General features: G+C 37.4%; 1 protein-coding gene across 4 annotated transcripts in view; it reads right to left on the bottom strand.

Moving 5' to 3' along the window:
- Positions 1 to 19,143, bottom strand: part of THSD7A (thrombospondin type 1 domain containing 7A) — a 319,576-nt gene that overhangs the window by 36,163 nt on the left and 264,270 nt on the right. For all 4 annotated transcript variants that reach the window (XM_036328030.1, XM_036328032.1, XM_036328031.1 and 1 more), the window contains 3 exons: positions 14,713 to 14,907; positions 12,638 to 12,901; positions 816 to 994 (listed from right to left, as the gene is read on the bottom strand). In XM_036328030.1, the coding sequence (XP_036183923.1) occupies positions 816 to 994; positions 12,638 to 12,901; positions 14,713 to 14,907 (638 nt within the window). The remainder of the gene's footprint in view (positions 1 to 815; positions 995 to 12,637; positions 12,902 to 14,712; positions 14,908 to 19,143) is intronic.

Below are 19,143 nucleotides of genomic sequence, written 5' to 3'. Positions count from 1 at the left end.
TGGTTCATACATATGACATGGTTCATTTGATTGTGACTTAGATTTAAATATACATCTTTAACATCTACACAGACTATATAAAATTCATTCTTTGTTCATTCACATGTAGGTCAAACATGATAATCATTGTCTGATGTATCTTATGTTACATTTAAATTAGTTGCAATTTCCTCTATTAGCCTTTTACTTTATATTTCCAACAAAACACACAACTATTAATAGCAACTAATAAAGAGCATCTGAAGTCAAATAAAGTTCAAAATAAGATTTAAAAGGCCAATGACTAAATTGATAGATATACTTACAGTGACTCTGAGGCCATTTAAAATTTTAAAACATTTTATATCAACTAATTTTAAATGAATGAACAGTGTATCTTCCCTAACATTAGACCTGAACCTAAATACTTTCTTTGATTTTAATTTAAGTGGTTGGTAATTGAGATGTCTTCTTTGAGAGTCCTAGGGAACTCTAAGAATGATACAATCTTGCTCTTAATACACAAGTTAGATATAATTTTATTACAGGTTAAATACCTCGACATTATTTCAAAGGGAGGTTTCATTAGATTTCCATTGCATTATATTCAGATGCATATATACGCAGGGTACTGGATCGCTTGAGAATACAGAGATGATATATCTGATTTGGGTTTTCAATAATATACATGTATTGAACCAGGCTACTCTAAAAATAAAGTGAGCCAAATTTCTAATTCAGGGGCTATTATTTACTTTGGTCCATTGGGGGTGGGGGGAATAAATCATTATCAATCTAAATCACAGTACTTTAATATTCCCAATGGGAGAAAATACCTGGTTGACGTGGTCCAGTTTGGGGCAAGGCCTTCCTCCATTATACGGCTTTTCACGCAGCCATTTAGACCGAACCTTCACGCCGCTCCCACAGGACTTGCTGCAGCGGGACCAGTTGGACCACTCGCTGAGCTTGCAGTCAGAGGGGCAGGGGATGATGCAGGCCTCTTCGATGTACCCTGAGTGCAGGAAAACGAGAGGAGGGCCATCTCCCTCGTGTCACTCGTCCACCACCACCCAGACGCTCATTTGGAAGATCCAAGTTTGACTTGACAGCAACATGCTAATGCAGAGTCTCCATCGTTAAGGATTCAAATTAAACGTTGCAGGAAAATGACACATACACACAGCGACTCTGTTAAAATAACAGCTGAGCAGCTGCCATATGATCTGCTCAGGATTCACGCTCACCACATTTCAGCGTTCCTGACGCCCTGACAGTTCCTGTTTAATTGACAATAACCTGCCTGCTGCCATGTCATCCGCATTCTGCCAGAATGATTCATTAAAAAAATTATAACAGTTTTCCACAGAATCCTGTCCGTTAATGTCACACAAGGTCAAGTTTCTGAGTCCACTCAAAAACTTGACCTTGCTCAAGAAGAAAGCCAGGCCCTTTCAATCACTATCCAAAAGGAACCATTTAACTTAGCACCTTCTGTTTCCCCTTCTTTGAAAATGAGGCCAGAAAAAGAAAAATGAAGACTGTTAAATAAATAAAGTCTCCTAGTTTTATAGTGCTGCCAATTTCAAAGCACCTTCACACCTTGTGTTCATTTAATTCGCTTGAAAATTTTAGAAACGCATTGGGCAGGTATGGATGGTCTACTGGGCAGATAAGAAAACAAACGCAGAGAGATAATTGACAAATGCAAGGTCATATAGTGAGGTATGAGGAAAAGTTTTCTGAGGTCTAGTCCAGTATTCATTCCGTCAAATCACACAGCCAATTAACTCAATAGTCTACCGATTAGTTTTGAGAAATGGGAGCATTTTCCTTGAACAATCCCTTACCACCAACTTGGCATTTCACTAGATCAATTTATCACTATTGTTCCCAAGGCAAATGTGTAAGAAAAGCAAAATTCCTCTGGTCAAGAGTCATATACTGTGTGCAGAGTAGTTGTTCTTGATTCAAGAATACACTCTGTCATACCATTTTACATCAACATGAAGGATTCGATTTAGAAATTATTATCACATAAACAGTTTGTACTGGATCTCTAAGTAGATATTTTTAAAATATCTTTTTATTACTTTTTAGAGCAAGAGGAAGGGAAAGGGAGAGACAGAAACATCGATTAGAGAGAAACATCGACTGGCTGCCTCCTGCATGCTCCCTACTAGAGAGAGGGCCCGCAATCTGGGCATGTGCCCTGACCAGGAATTGGAATCAGTGACCTCTTGTTTTATAGGTCAGCGCTCAACCACTGAGCCACACCAGCTGGACTGTGACAGAATTCCTTAAGGTGCTTAGGCAATAATTTGATTTCAAAATCAGTCTAGTTATCCTAGAATAATAAAGAAACTATCAATCATAATATTAAGTCTTGATTTTTTAAAATAAATCTAGTTATTTCCAATGTTCATTGTTTTATCAATTCTTTTTTGAAAATCATAACAATCTTCAAATAGATGGAGTGATCTACTTAAATCTTCTATTTTGACTTTAAATATGGCTTGAGGTGAGGAAACAAAAGCTCTGCTTACTTTTTTGAGTTGAAATACATTTTAAACTCCATTATCTTTTTCATACAGCACAGCCAGTAAATAAATTTACCTAAAACAGCATGAGGTGCTTAGATATGTAATTCCTGATAGGGCCAATAATAATTTTTTAATATATTAGTTTTTTATTGCATAGTAATAGTTTAAGAAATAAAATAAAAATGTAAAAATGTCTAATTTCCAAGTGAATGCCATTCTGTCATCAAACTAATTAATGTTTAAGCAAGTCCAATAATTTTTTAAAATCCCAATTATTTCCAGATATTATCAATAGCTTTGGCAAAAGGACACTAGTATTTCAAAGGTAACGTTATTGAAATATTTCTAGAAGAATTGCATTTTCCACCTTGTTAAATTTCAAAATGACTGTAAAAGTAAACCTCTAACCTTTTGTTATTTAGTAATTGTAGTGGAAAACAGAAACACATAATCTTTAATGTCACTGCTTCATAGAGTAACAGATAAATGGAAATTCTTTCCTTCCATTGTCAGTTGAAGTATTATGGCATTAGTGAGATTTAACATGGATGACCTCAGACTGATTCACATTTATTATCAAGTAGTAACACTTAACACTTAGCATATTCCAGAAACATCTCTCAAATAAAACTCAAGGTATTAAATTGTTAAAAGATACATGTAGACCCTGAGATAAAACTGCAGCAGAATATAATGCTTAACATGTCATTTTTATTTTCCGATGTGTAACAACTTTCAATAATTGCCTGTCATGTTTATCTAGCACAATTAAAAACCTTAATTTTAGTAGTGAATTGCTAGATAATCATGGGGGATTGAAAGACAGAACATTTGATGTGTTTTAAGGCTAAATAAATGGCTGGCATCTTGTAGCAATTTATGGCTTCTGAGGAATACTGGAATAAAATAAATGACTTCACAATTAGGTGTTAAAACTTTTAGCAGTTCAACACCGAATTTGACACATGGAAAAATCAAACTCCTGACTTCTGATCATATTTTTTTTGTATCCTATGACTGTTCGTTGAGGTTGAAATGGATGCAAAACACTAACAGCCTTAAAGTGGCAACCAGAGGACATACTGCCTTTTAGATATATCCCATCACCTCATTCATTTGAACTGTGAATTGCAGATAAAGTAGCTGTCAACAACCTTCACAATGATTAACGCTGTGCTGTTGAAAGGTACACTGTTGATAGAGTAAAAAAAATCATTTTGAAAACACATGAAAAAATATCGGTTGGTTTTGATTTACAGCTGTGTGAATAAGCAACACTGGCACTGTATGTGAAACATCTGGATTAATCTCCAAAGTGACCTCAAAAAAATCTCTCCTGCTTAAATGTGTATTATGTACATATGATTGCAACAGGAATGAGAGCATTTATCTATAAATTTATCTATTGTTGTCTGTGTGGGTTTAAAAATATTTTTAAAATATCCCCAAATGAACATGATATTCTTTTGTAATTATATATTAAAAGCTGATAACTGGATAACCCAGGGAAACCAAACAACTATATGTATAACCGAACTCTTATAATTGAATGTTCTACTCATTCAATTGGAATCAATACTGGGCAATTAAAATTTTCATAGAGAACTGTTCAGATAAATTGATATTACTACAGTATAATGCTATTTTAATTTTATTTATATTTATTTGTTTTATATACATATGAAGGCATATCTCTCCATTCTGCTAAGTACTTAAAGATTCAGGAAATTTCAACATTAGTGTTAAAGGCCGTGGGGTTTTGTTGATATTGTTATTCCAATACTGGAAGCTTATCCAATGATAAGGCACATTAAGATTCATAGATACATCTCTGTATAAGTTCATTATCAAGGCCATTTCTTATAGCAAACTCTAAGGCTTTCTGTTGCACAATAAAGAATTAGGTTGATCTTTGACCTTGATTACTGGGAAATAGCCTCCATGCCCTAAACTTGAGTGTTAGGAGTATCATTGCTATTCCTGGAGGGCCCCTTGCACTACACATGAGTTTATGCTAAAAAGATGTTGACAGGAGGGAGACTGATTGAATTCAAAGACCAAGCAGGTGTTTAGAGTGTTGGGGCTTTAAGCAGCATGATACCTGACCAACCTCTTGGGCGGGAAGATTGAGTTCAACCAACCATGTGGTCAATGATTCAGTCAATCATGCCTACGTGACGAAACCCCAATAACAATGACACCAAAGCTCAGGTCAGTTTTCTGGTTGATTATAAACACTGATGTGCAGGGACGGTGATGCCTCCTGGTGCCATGGAAAAGAACATGGAAGCCTTGTTTGGGGGACCTTCCCAGACCTTGCCTTTGTGTCTTATTTTGGCTGGTTATGACTGTGATCTTTTGCTATAATAAAACTGTAAATGTAAGTATGGTTCTTTCCCGAGTTCTCGGAGTCATTCCAGTAAACTAATGGACCCGATGGGGTGGTGAGAACCCCCAAATCTGTGGCCAGCTTTTCAGTAGTAAAGTTAATCTGTGAATCCCCAAAGTTGTAGCTGATGTCTGAAGTGAGAACAGTCAAGTAGAGACCTGAGCCCCTACCCTGTGATGTGCGGCTTAGCTCTAAGTAGGTAGTGCTGGGACTGCATTCAACTTTCTCCTTCAAGCATCATCACAATGGTCATGTAGTGGACATATACTTTATTTTAAAAGGACATAAATCCATCATTTCTGTAAGAACTGTACCTATGGTTTACTTATTCAACCAAAGTAAAGACCCGGGGAAAGCATTATGGCATTTTCTGACTTTCTCCCCAAATTTAACATTTAAAATTCTAACCAATACTGTATTAAACATCAGAGATAAGTTCTACAAAACTCACTTTTGGGAATAGGATTTTGTAAGCAATATAAATGTATTTTATTGAGTGTTCAGATTGTGAAGATGAAGTAATGGAAAATAAATAAACCTTAAAACTAATCAGAGTGATTTATTTTTAACTTCATCTAATATTAACAAAGCTCTGTTCTTTCAAATCAATGAAAATCCTTTATTGCCATGGAAGCATTTCCAAAGAATGATCTTTAAACAGTTTTGGTGGATTGTAATAAGTATTAAACATACATTTTCCAAAAAGCATTCTGTGGTCAAGTGAGTTAGAAAATTATTGCATTAAACTGGTTAAACAAAGCTCTTTTCCCTGGGCTTTCCTTTTTTGCTAATGTGAATCGTGAATCTCTCAGAAGATAACTCAGGCACTGCATTCCTGTGATTAATGACTTTTTCCTATAGCATCTCACTGAACAAGTGAGAAATAGATTGCTCATAGTTTGTAATTATAGTGCATTAAAATTGGATTCATGTTTTGAGCTGGACAGAGTTTTAATATTTTTCAAGTGGTCCTTCTTATGTCCATTTCCAAATGAAAAAAAGTAAAAGCAAACAAACAAATTAATAACAAAATCCCCCATACTTAGGAGAGTTTCTTCTTCTTAAATTATCTTATGCTTCAAAGTCTTAAAGCTTTAAAGGTTAAACTTATAGCAAAGGGAGGGAAAACTGTTATGTGGATAAACTTAATGTTGTTGCTTTTTTATGGCTATTTTAAAAGACCACAGAGGAGTCAATTTTGTTTTTTAATGGAAGTGAACAAAATTTCTTCTGAGGGCTAAATTGACCTTCAATGCATTTATGAAGAAACTAGAGGCCCAGTGCATGGATTTGTGCACCAGTGGGGTCCCTTGGCCTGGTCCCTCAGCTTGGCCTGTGGGGATTGGGTCAAAGCTGATTCTCCAACATTCTCGAGGGGTCCCGGATTGTGAGAATGTGCAGGCCAGGCCGAGGGACCCCACTGGTGCACGATCGGGGCTGGGGATAGACACAGGAAAGCCCTAGGATGTGTTTGGCCAGTCTCGCCCAGTCCCAATCAGGGTCAATTAGGGCTGGCCAGTTGAGGAGGGACCGCAGGAGGTTGGCCAGCCAGGGAGGGACAGCGGGAGATCTCCAGGGTATGTCTGGCCCATCCTGCCCCATTCCAATCAGCCAGACCCCAGCAACAAGCTAACCTACCTGTCAGAACATCTGACCCCTGGTGGCCAGTGCGTGTCATAGCTACCGGTCGAACGGTCTCTTAGGCTTTTATATATAGAGATGGGATAAACATGGAGAGTAAATACAAGAAAATATTTTTCTTTCACATTGAAATTTAAATGCGCACACATTTGTTGGTGCATTCTCAGGTTAATTTTTGAGCCCATAGATTTGGCTTATGTCTAATAATGAATGCCTTCTTCATTTATAAAAGCAAGCCCATAGGTGTAAGCCTTATTCACTATATGACCATTGTGATGATGCTTTAAAGGAGAAAAAGACCTACATGTTAGGAATGAGTCTAAACTCAACTATGGGGTAAAAAGCTTTAAAAAACTGTTTTGGGTTTGCAGGGCTCTACTAACATATAGGACTTTAGTATATATGTGTATTCACACAGGTCATTTAGCATCTTTATTAATTATGAAAACTTACATCACCACATAAGTAATAAACAACTCTGGTTATATCACTAAAATTACCAGATTTCAGGAAGATTACACTCTAATTGTTTTACTGAAATTAGTGTTACCACTTCTGTAAGGCATTAGGGAGAATAAGGGGTCAGAAGTCAATGGAAAGGATAGAGTAAAATAAAATAGCAGAAATGGTTGATAAAGGCAAAGATCCAATTTTTTTTTTATTGTTGCAAAGAATGAATAATGTTTACGGCAGTTAAATTTATTTTTAAGTTGCAGAACATTTTCTTCTTAAAAAGCTGAAAAGAAAGTCCAATGAGTGTAAGGGGTATACTGGAAGCTATGTTTGACAGCCAGGCCTGAGGGGATCTGTGGAGCCCAGTTTGAAAACCATGTTGTTAAGTAATAGATGAGTTGCCATCTCTAGGACATGGAACTAACATCAGATGGTTTTCTATCACTGCTGACATGAGCCGTAGCTGCAGGAGAATTTCCAGCAGAAGTCTCTCTCCTCATCACCTCCACAGTGCTCCTTCAGGGAGCCTGTCCAAGAATATTGCTGGTGTCCATCTGTATTTTAATTCTACCCTAGGCAATTGCTTTTTTATTGTACTCAAATGTCTAGAATAGTCCCTTTCTTTTTCACCCTCGCTATTTAAACTTGCAACTATTAGCTCAGGAAAAGTTTGTCCCTCATCTCCTGCTTCTCTTTTACATTTTAAAAGAAAAACATCTCCATTGTGAATGATAACTGCAAAAGCAATACTAGCTGTACCTGCGCTATTAAAGTTTTGAATTCTGAAATGAATTAGACATTAAATAAACACTATCAATTGAAAATGCTTTTCAGAGACATCAGTACTCCATTTCAGCTTGTTTACAAGACTCTATTTATAGCCCTAACCCAGCCGTGGGCAAACTACAGACCGCAGGCTGGATCCGGCCCGTTTGAAATGAATAAAACTAAAAAAAAAAAAGACCTTACCCTTTAATGTCATGATGTTTACTTTGAATTTATATTAGTTCACACAAACACACCATCCATGCTTTTGTTCCGGCCCTCTGGTCCAGTTTAAGAACCCATTGTGGCCCTCGAGTCAAAAAGTTTGCCCACCCCTGCAACCGGTTTGGCTCAGTGGATAGAGCGTTAGCTTGTGACTCAAGGGTCCCAGGTTTGATCCAGGTCAAGGGCATGTACCTTGGTTGCGGGCATATCCCCACTAGGGAGTGTGCAGGAGGCAGCTGATCAATGTTTCTCTCTCATCGATGTTTCTAACTCTCTATCCCTCTCCCTTCCTCTCTGTAAAAAAGCAGTAAAAATCTATTTTTTTAAAAAGACTCTATTAATAGTCTTTTCTGCCCATTTAATTAAACGTGCTTTTCCTCAAATACCAGCACCCGCTATATAAGGAGCAATTTCTCATTCAATTTTGTTTCTAATTAACCTCTAATATTAAACTTAGATAAACTTCTATAGAATCCCATTACAGAAAGTAATACATTCCAATTATATTATAATTGAGTGGTCAGGTAGGTTATCTTTAGAATCTACTCTCCCTATACTCATAAATATTTTTATCAGTTGCACCCTGACTTCCACAGAATGCCCTAAAATGTATATATAAATCAAATAGAAATGTTAGCCCTTATTTTCTCAAGGAAAGGTAAGTGGGAACAAAGAGAGTTAAATAAACATCTCACACTCTTCATTAACACAGGCCGGGAAACACAGGTTTACACAGGTTGTGTAAACACAGTCTGGGAAAATGCAATTTGTCACAATGACTAATATGAACCAAGAGGGTAAGCTGTTGTCCACATCTGGTGTTATACAAATTAGGCAATTCTGAATAAGCTCTAAATGGCAATAAAGAAACTTGTCAATGTTGATATTACGATTAATTCAGTGGATTGGGTGTGTGACTATTACATCTTCTCCCATTAAGTAAGTAGAGAGAAGCACAGCTATTTGATAAGTATCATACAGAAACTTTGTAGCTTTTATTCCACAGATTTTAGTTGTTCTCAGTGATCTCTCTGATTATTTCCCAGAAATGTGACACAGGGGAAGGACAGTCTGGGAAAATGAAAGTGTCCAAACCTGATTGTGAATGAAATGCAACCACAAAAATTCTCTCCAGCCTTTCCCTCATTCATTCATTCTACACATATTAACTGAGCACCTTCTGTTCTAGATGCTGGGGCTACTTCAGTGAATGAAGTAGTCCAGGATACCCTATCAATCTACATTCATGTACAGGAGATAAGGCATAAATAATAAATATAATAAGTAAGTGAATTATATGGTATGTTATAGAATGACACATGCTTTGGAAATACAAAGAGAAGAAAAGGTTAAGGGGTTGGGGACAGCTGGGCAGAGTTGAGGGGCAGTACATAAAATTCTATCCCTCATGTGCAAATGGAAATATGTATACATGTATCGTGTATAAGCTAGGGTTACCTCTAAGATTCTTTAAAATATAAAGGTTAAATAAAGTATCAAGATTAAACGTATAACAAAAAGTTTCAGAAATTCTACCTCTTGTCCTGCAAAGTCTTAAAAAAGATTGATTAACTTAAGAAGTACCTAGTACTTACTATGTGGTCAGGCACTCAGTAAATTTCTAGTGAACCGATATTGTTTGAATTCTTAGAGCATTCCAGCAGTGAGTAGAAACTGATTCATTTGGTTTTAGAGTGATTTAAAATCTGTTGCTATAGTGATACCATACAAAAAGAAAATGTATATAATTTGTATTATCTTTTAAGGATAAATGCCAAAAATGTATTTATATATCAACATTTGTGCAGGAATTGTCTTTAATGCCATGTATAAGGATGGATGAACATTATGTAGCTCCAAAGGTATACATTGAGATCTGATTTTTGAAGTATGGGTGTATCACTTTTCAATACAGAGTCTATTATTATGAGAAATCCCAGACCTAATAGAATTGTGCCACAAGTTAAGACATTAAAAAAGAGTGACCACATGGGAAATGGCCTAGAATAATATAATTAAACTGGTGAAAGTAAAATTGCTTTGTCAGTATAATAACTGATAATATGATCCACAGATAGACAACACAAATTAAATAGAAATTCCCTAAGGCCATTATTGAATAGGGAATTTGTGTCTCTGTATGGTATACATGTGGTAATTAATTTTATATTTCAACTGAAAGTAGGAGGAAACCTTTTTTTGAAAGCAACTTGAAGACCCCATCTCTACCACCCATCCAAAAAGCTGATTTGACTGAGAGAAGGCAGAGGACATAGAAAATGCAATTTAGAGCACACCTAGGACAGAGTGACAAAGTTATAGCATTCCATTGATGCCATCAGAATCCACAAAACATGTATTTAAAAAGTAGCAATTTCCAAAGGAATGAGGCAATAGAGATTCAATTTCCACAGACTTTGCTGCGAGTAAATATGTTAGTAAACACTAAAATATTCCACTGGATATCCATCATGGATCAGATTAAATAATGGACAGATGCAAAGAACTAAACTGGAAGAGTTCATTTAGTTAAGGATCGTTGATCCTTTCCCAAACCCCATGAAGTGCATGGACGCATCTCCTTTCTATATTTACTTTTCTTCCAGAATACACTCCTGCTTTCTTTATACTTTGAATCGACAGCTAAGTTAGGAAGTCTACTGCCTTTGGCCAACTTCAAATGTTTTAGTGCTTTTACTTTTTTTGAGTGATCAAGCATTTTTGTGAGAGTCCCAGGATATTTTAAAGCTTTTTCTAAAAATAAGGTTGACTGTTAAGTGGCTGACGGAAGCACTCTTGCATCTAATTAGCAGATCAGGGTAAAAGTGAGAATATATGAGAATCATTCTGAAAACTCTCAGGTTACGTGAAAAACAAATGACTATCTTGGTGATTCGCTATGTATAACAATTTGAAATGTGAGCAAACACATGCTGCATTCTAAGAGAAACATATTTCTTAAGTGATCTTTAATTTTACATTTTAATGACTAATTATGATTGTATATGTTATCATCAGATCATCTCAGGATAAGAAGTGCATTTGCATTTTCCTGGTATGTAATTTACAGCACCTATGTTATTTGATATAGAGCAGGGGTCCTCAAACTACGGCCCGCGGGCCACATGCAAATACAAATATTGTATTTGTTCCCGTTTTGTTTTTTACTTCAAAATAAGATATGTGCAGTTTGCATAGGAATTTGTTCATAGTTTTTTTAAAACTATAGTCCGGCCCTCCAACGGTCTGAGGGACAGTGAACTGGCCCCCTGTTTAAAAAGTTTGAGGACCCCTGATATAGAGGATAAAACACTCAGTTATACTTAGAGATGTTTCTCAAAGTATGCCTATTATAAACACGAAACTCTTTTTTCTTTAATTGTTCTAAGTGTATGGAATAATCTAAAATTTAGCAATGCACACATATTAACCTGAAACATACTTATATATAGAGCTTCAACATCCTTGGGGTTTATATCACTATACTTTGATAAAACAGAAACTATGAGATAAGGTTAAAAAAGATGAATGAGGTTTTTGGAAATTTCTTTGTAAGAACATGTGTAAAAGTTTCCAATAACTGTGTCACTACGATACCTTGATGGTTTATAAATGTGAAATGGTCCAATTAGTTCATATTGTTTTCTGAACCATATAATAAAACTAGAGGAAGACCATTCCAATAGAATTTTTTTTCAGCCAGATTGGAAGGTACCTGCCATGTGCACCCCTCCTAACAATTTAACCCATCTTTCTTAGGCCAACTCCCTGAAGAAGGGAGGAGGATCATTGTCCAGTGTTTGCAAATATGTGACATCTATGTTTCAGGCTGACCCATGGTAAACTGATCTCATAACATTATAAAAAGACAGCTAGCTGTATTAAAATAAAAAAAATAATGGAGAAACATTGTTCAAGGGTGCCTATATTAACACTTGGAGCCAAAGAGTTCACTACATATACTGGTCAAAAATGGTCACTCTTCACTAAGTTTTGGTAACTCAATTATTATTACTGAATCTTAGTTTTTATTGTTTCCTTGTTTCCCTCCCTCCCTCCCTCCCTCCCTCTCTTTCTTCCTTTTGGTTTAGAAATCAAAAGTGGGCAGTTTCCTAAGAGGATGTACTTTTTTTTTTGGCCAACCTCAACTTAATAGAGCAGTAGATAGGATATGTTTGAGTTTTCACCAATTATGGCTTTCAATCTTTCTTCTCTGACACTTAATGACATTTTAGGCACATTGCAAATCTTGCCAGTTTGGTTATTAAAAGTCTGTCTAGTTTAAAACTTTATTTTCAAATTAAATTAAATTGAAACCTCTCTCCTTTCCTGTGCAGCTGTTGGGGCTGGTTGGGTCTATTCAACAGACTCTTAACCCCAGAGGAGGCTCTGGCAGCATTTGCCTACCTGTAAGCCGTCTTTGCCACCAAATTGATGGCTTCATTGCCAACTCCTGGACAACGAGACGAGTGCCACCGAATGTCCTGTTATATACAAATGACATACGTACAGTGTGGTGCCCCATAATGTTCCACTTAGAACCTAGTTCTGGAGACCTTCCTTTGCCTCCATTCTCATACATGTGCATTTTACCTCCACCCAAAGGCAGCAAATGTTTAACACGGGAGAAAAGTGGGATTACCATGGCTGTTACATCTGGACGTCTCCACGAGCCTGCCGTTCTGGTCGTAGCATGCCATTGCTTGGTAACGATAGCCTTGACCACATTCCTTGATGTCTCCTTGGACTTTCATCCCCAGCAGCACTTCCACTTTCCCCTCTGGCAAAATGCAGTCGGACCAGTTCCCCACGGGCTGTGCGTTATACTTGTCACAAGGACAATACTGAGTCTCGATCAGGGGGTACACCTGAGAATTTTTACAGTTTTCCTTCTTTTTGCTTTTTCCTGTGGAGAAATTTAAGTTGGAAAGTACCATTATTAATTTCAAGCATTCCCCTAAGTTTTCTCCTTTCCTAAACTTCCTTTCTCCATTTTAGACACATTCAACAGTAGTCTATAAATAAACGCTATTTTCTCACCTCACAGTGCTTTCTATCTAGGCTTTTGTTAGTACGGGGTGCTTTCCATAGTGATTATATATATATATATATATATATATATATATATATATATACACATTTTTTTTTCTTTTCATTTAAAAATAGTTAATTTGCCCAACTGGTGTGGTTCAATGGTTGAGTGTCCACCTATGATCCAGGAGGTCATGGTGTGATTTCTGGTCGGGGCACATGCCTGGATTGCTGGCTCGATCCCCATTGAGGGCCGTGCAGGAGGCAGCTGATCAATGATTCTCTCTCATCACTGATGTGTTTCTTTCTTTCTCTCTCTCTCTCTCTCTCTCTCTCTCTCTCTCTCTCTCCCCCCCCCCCCCCCCGCTCCTTCCCTCCCTCCCTCTCTGAAATCAATGAAAAGAAACAGCTGATGTAAAAATAGCCCTTATATAAGGTACTAACTGTTGTGGTGAATTTTATACTCCTTAAAATGATCAAAATCTTCGCAAATGATCATGTGTTTTCACTGATTGGGAGGCAGAGGTAACTGCAGTAATTTCTCCTGTATAATGTGCAAAAAGATGAAATGGGAGAGGGAGTCACTGCCCTGAACTTCACAGCTTTTTGTTAGTTCAAATAGATGGTATAGCCATCTAGGGAATTGAGGAATCGAGATTTTTGTATTTACTTTTATTTTGTTTTGTATTTACTTTTCTGATTATGATTTTGCCTCTTTCAGCATTTCTGAAGAGTAGTCATTTTGACATACTTGTGATTAACATAGGAAATATCAATAATATTCAAGGTGAAGATATTTAATATCAGGAAAAATACTAGAAATGGTTTATATATAAATGTAAATAAAGACCCTTTTAAAATAAATAACTCAAGTATAACAGTAATACATGCTTAAAATTATATATCATTATTTTAACTGGATAACATATTTATATTTATTATGTTATATAGTATAGACTAATTATATTACATATCATTAATGACATGTTTTACATATATTTATCTGTAACTTTCATAAGATAGCATACATAGTTCTCAACAGTCTTTATTTATGACAGGTGGCTTATTTTATAACTTTTAAAGTCTGAGTAGTCTACTAGCACCAATATTTTTAGGTTTCTTTTGCCAACTGACAGTCTTTTTGAACGCGCCAGGGTGTAGGCCAGTACAATGCCTCCTGTTCTTACTCATTATATCACTGCTTTTCGTCATTGCAACTGCCTTTCAAAATGCAGTTTTTTGACACAGAATTAACGTCACAGTCCCCTTCTAGGATATGAAAGATAATCCAAGGCTGTGACAGTGAGAATGGGCTAAGAAAATGAAGGAGCAACATTTCCTCGTGTCCCCAAAGACCTTTTCTCCAAGCCTTTCATGGTCTGTAGGCAATTCACCAAACGTCCGTATTTAAACAAAAAATAACCTTCCACATATTGCACAGGTGATGGAGTTTGATCTTCAAGGCTACTTTTTCTTTGTGCTAAAATTACAATGTGTCTGTCGCTGCCAGCTAACATTAAAACACACATCCAAATCCACTGGTGACGTATTAGGTATAAGTGTACCAACGATAAGGCCTATCTGTGCATTTTCCAAATACATTGTTGGTGCTCTCTTGGTCTGACTGTTTTGTGTTTTTCTACCTTGACAAGTATTGACGTAGGTGCTCCAGCTAATTATTCTTACCAACAATAGTGCGCTTTCTGGTCCTGACTGCCCCACAGTCTCCATTGCATGAGGAAAACTTGGACCAGCTGGTAAACTGACAGTCGTCTTGGCAGGGGACCTGGCAGGCCTGGGTGAGGGCTGGCACGGGGCCTGCGTGCTGGAGGCATTCGTGGATGCCAGCCTGCCCTCCGTCTTGCTTTCGACAAGTAATGGCTGGAGGAAAAGCAGAGAATTGTTTATAGCAAACTGGAATGTCTGTAATTACTCTGCAATTTAGGAATTAACATTTCCTTAAGCAGAGGAATCCTCTCTTCATCCTTTATTTGCAGCAAAAATCTAGTAGGAAGGTTTGTGATAATCATTAAATTGATGGTGTAGGTTTAAAAAAAAATCACAGATAACCCTCCCTGGTTTTTATTAGATGCTAGGAAGACTTTCAAGTCACATGTGAAGTATACTGAGAAATGAATTATTTAAGAGCAAATAAATAATATATGGGTTCTGATAATAGTTTATGTTGAACACAGGCTATTGACAGAAGGGCTGGGAGATATTGCCTATGCCCACCTCTAATAATTGCTTTTACCTCATTGGCCACTCTAGGATTCCTATACAGAAGGGGCTTAGGGGCAGCAAATTGGTTGGAGGGTTTGGGTGGAAAGGGGGGTGCTTATGGAATTTGTCCTAATGCTGCATTTGCATATTTTTGTTTTTGCCTTTTTACATTAGAAGTTTGTTGGGATGGCTTTGGAGTGGTTAATGGGAGGGGCAGTGTCAAATTCCATACCCCCTCCTCCCCACCAGTCTACAAGCTCATCACATGCATAAATATCAACCAAAAATTCAAAAATAAAATAAAGACTTTCAGCAACCTTCATCTATCATACCATAATGGCTATTTCCACAACTACATTTGGACCCTTAAAAATGGTATGACAAATTAATAATTTTAATTTGCATATATGATTTCCCCAAGATACTGTTTTACTGGTTTCTATAAACTGTGTCATAGTTTCATTACTTATTGAATGTAGATGTAAACCTGCTTGAAGGTAAACAAGTATAAAAAAAAGACCAACAATAAGTGATGTTTAAAATACCTTTACTTCCGCTGCCTTTTTCCTTGTTGGTTTTAAAATAACTCACTCACTTACTGAGGAGGCAGATGAAACATTTATATGTTGGTCCTAAAGTTAAGTCTTTATTGAACTAGCTTAACTGGCCTTAGTCCGGCTGATTTACATGGCCTCTCAGGTTTATGGGCTAGGCTGAAACGGCTGCTGATCTCTGCCTGCTCAGGATTCTGTCATTATGAAACTAAGGTGAAGGGACCTGACATTTTGACCCCAAATTACAGTGAGGGGGGCACAGAAGGCCTCAGGTTAGACAACACTCTCTGAGTCTGTCCACCTAAACGTAACACTCGGTAGTGTAGAGCTGTGTGATGGCATGTGGGTAAGGATCTAACAATTTAGCCAGGGAAGGCTTTATCTGTGTAGGTGGACACAAGTTATTGCAATTGCTACAGAAAAAGTTACATAATTGTGCAAATGTAGGTGAAACCTCACCTATTTCTTAGCTTATAAGTATCTCTTCATTAAGTATTTAGAACCCTGGGACGGCCAATTTTATGAAAAGAACAGGGGTCCCTAAATTTTAAAGATACAAAAATCTGATAGAGTAGACAGTAATTTATGAAGATTATACGACAGGAAACACCATTAATTGTCCCAAAGAGACACTTACCCTGTGGGAGAGGAACTGTCTGGTGATCTGTGTTTATCAGACCAACCTTAGGTAGTGGGTCTCAAATCAAGCTTCAGATTACAATCACCTGGATAGCTTTTGGGACGTGTCCACACCTTTACTGAACTCAAACATTCTGACTTAAGGGATGGAGGGCAGGGTACTGGGCATTAGCATCTTTTTAAAACTTCCTGGATGATTCAAATGTGTAACAGTGGATGGAGACCACTGCTCAAGTAGGTAATATATTTCCACTTGCATCAGAAACACCTGGGATGCTATTAAAGTTGGAGAATCTTGGATTCGTTCCAGAGCTCCCCCACTAGCATTCTGTGTGTGGGGTCAAAGAATGTGAATTTTTTTCTAGCTGCTCAGATTTCCTTATGCACACTCAAGATGAAGACCCACTGGGCTTGAGCGCTGAAGGCACAAGGAGGGATTTGGTTGAAACCTGTGGCTAAGATGAAAAGTCCTCTGGTGCCCAATCACCTTGGCACTGTGCCAAGTGGAGGGAACCAATGGCTGAGCATTCGGGAATGAGCTAAGGAAGCTCTAAACTTGGAGCTCCAAGGGGCCTGTACAAAGAGTGGACCAAAAAGAGCAGCCACATAGTCTGGGAGAATGTTATCTGTGGAATGGGGTAGGAGTCGTCCCCGTGATGTGGTATGCTAATGAGCTGATATGGTTTTTGCAGTTCTTGCTACACCTGTGGAAGCCGGGTTGACTCCTTAAACCAGGGGTGGGCAAACTTTTTGACTCGAGGGCCACAATGGGTTCTTAAACTGGACCGGAGGGCCGGAACAAAAGCATGGATGGAGTGTTTGTGTGAACTAATATAAATTCAAAGTAAACATCATTACATAAAAGGGTACGGTCTTTTTTTTTTTTAGTTTTATTCATTTCAAACGGGCCGGATCTGGCCCGCGGGCCGTAGTTTGCCCACGACTGCCTTAAACACTTCAAACTTAGCAAGCTTTGGTGGCTGTGGGCAGAGTTGCCCCCACGGAGGCAAGAGGAAGGATTGTCAGAGAGGAAGATATTAGACTTTATACTCCTGGGGATATGCAGGAACCCCAAGAATGACACATTTGGAAAATAAGAGCTTTGACCATATCAGAACTCTAAGCTTGGAAGCAGGTCACACTGTTTATAACTACAAGAAAATTACAAAACTAAATGCGGGTTCCTTGAAATAAGACTACTTTTACCTCTTCATCCAATTTGGCTCTCTGAAACGGAGGCCTGATTATAAATCTTCTGAGACGAAATGAAGTTGCCTCAGGTTCTCCATTAAGGTTCTCTCTCTAAGGTTCTTACTCACCAGCTGTATTTCAGAACTGTTTCGATTATCATCACATTAAGTAATATAAAAAACATAACAAAATCACTACCATAATTTCAGAAATAAATTAATTTTGTGTAGATCTCTATATGCTACTTACAAAAATCTAAAGTCCTTTTCTCTATACACCTGCAGTACATAAAATCTTTAATACTTTGACTAGTTGAAAAAAATATGTAAAATTCCCATCTCTGTTCTCAGAACCCACTCAGCACTCCACTCCCCTTATCAGAGATTTTAGACAATGTGCTTCGAATGAATTACTCATGCCATGCTATGCAAACAAGTAGCAACACCAGCATTTGTACAATATATTGAAAATTTATCACACATCTCAACTTGTTCCCATTCTGGTGTAGAGGAAATACAACAATTCAAATACAGGAATGCAATCTGAAATGAGCTTCCTGCTACTGGGGGCCAGGGAAATATAAATGGAAAGGAAATCATCGGATCTCTCAAGTTTAGAAATTTTAAAAATGATTTCTAAGACACTAAAGTCAGAATGTTTTTCACTGCAGAAAGGACTCATCATGCACAGCATGGTTTCCTGGCACACCAAAATGCTGCATGTGCTCAGACAACTGTATCTGTCTTTCCAGGTGGAGCGTTTATAGCTTGTGGATAGTGATTATGCTGCAAGCTCTGCTCTGGGCTGAGGTCTTTTTAGAAAGATGGGCCAAAAACCATGCTGTCCTACAAATAATTCACCATAAAAGCTACTTAGTGAGGTCAGCAAATATCAAAATGATTATTGTAAAGTAAAATTCCATATGTAGCTCCCTGCTGATTATATCCACTTATGTTACTGATGATCTTATTTTATTTGTTAAGACATAAGAGGTTTTTAGTTGAATTTCTTGGGGGTGATATTGGTTAATAAAATTATATAGGTTTCAGGTATACAATTCCACAATACATCCTCTGTATATTGTGTTGTGTGTTTACCACTACAAGCCAAGTCTCCTTCCATCACCATTTTCCCCCCTTTTCCCCTCTTCTACCCCCCATCCCCTTTTAAGTGTCAGGGACAGACTGCTTCCAGCAGGCTGAAAGCCAGGAAGATATCCACGTGACTGACTTGTGAGTTACACATGAATCAAGCCAGCCCTTCAACACTGCAGAGATGTTAGAAAAATAAATAAGAAAGCCAGTTTTTTAAACAAACCGTCTGAAAAGGAGAGACAGATTGTTAGTTTCAAAGGGACTTAAAAATATTCTAATTAAGTGCAATGGGGAGAACTTCATGAACCCTAATTTAAACAAATCCTATATAATAAAAGGTTAATATGCAAATTGTCCCCTCAGGAGTTCGGCCACTCGTTACGATGTGCACTGATCACCAGGGGGCGGTGAGGAAC

The sequence above is a fragment of the Myotis myotis genome, unplaced genomic scaffold (genome assembly GCF_014108235.1).
Source record: "Myotis myotis isolate mMyoMyo1 unplaced genomic scaffold, mMyoMyo1.p scaffold_m19_p_11, whole genome shotgun sequence".
NCBI lineage: Eukaryota > Metazoa > Chordata > Mammalia > Chiroptera > Vespertilionidae > Myotis > Myotis myotis.
Note: the sequence above shows the minus strand (reverse complement) of the source record. Positions and strands in the feature narration are given on the sequence as shown.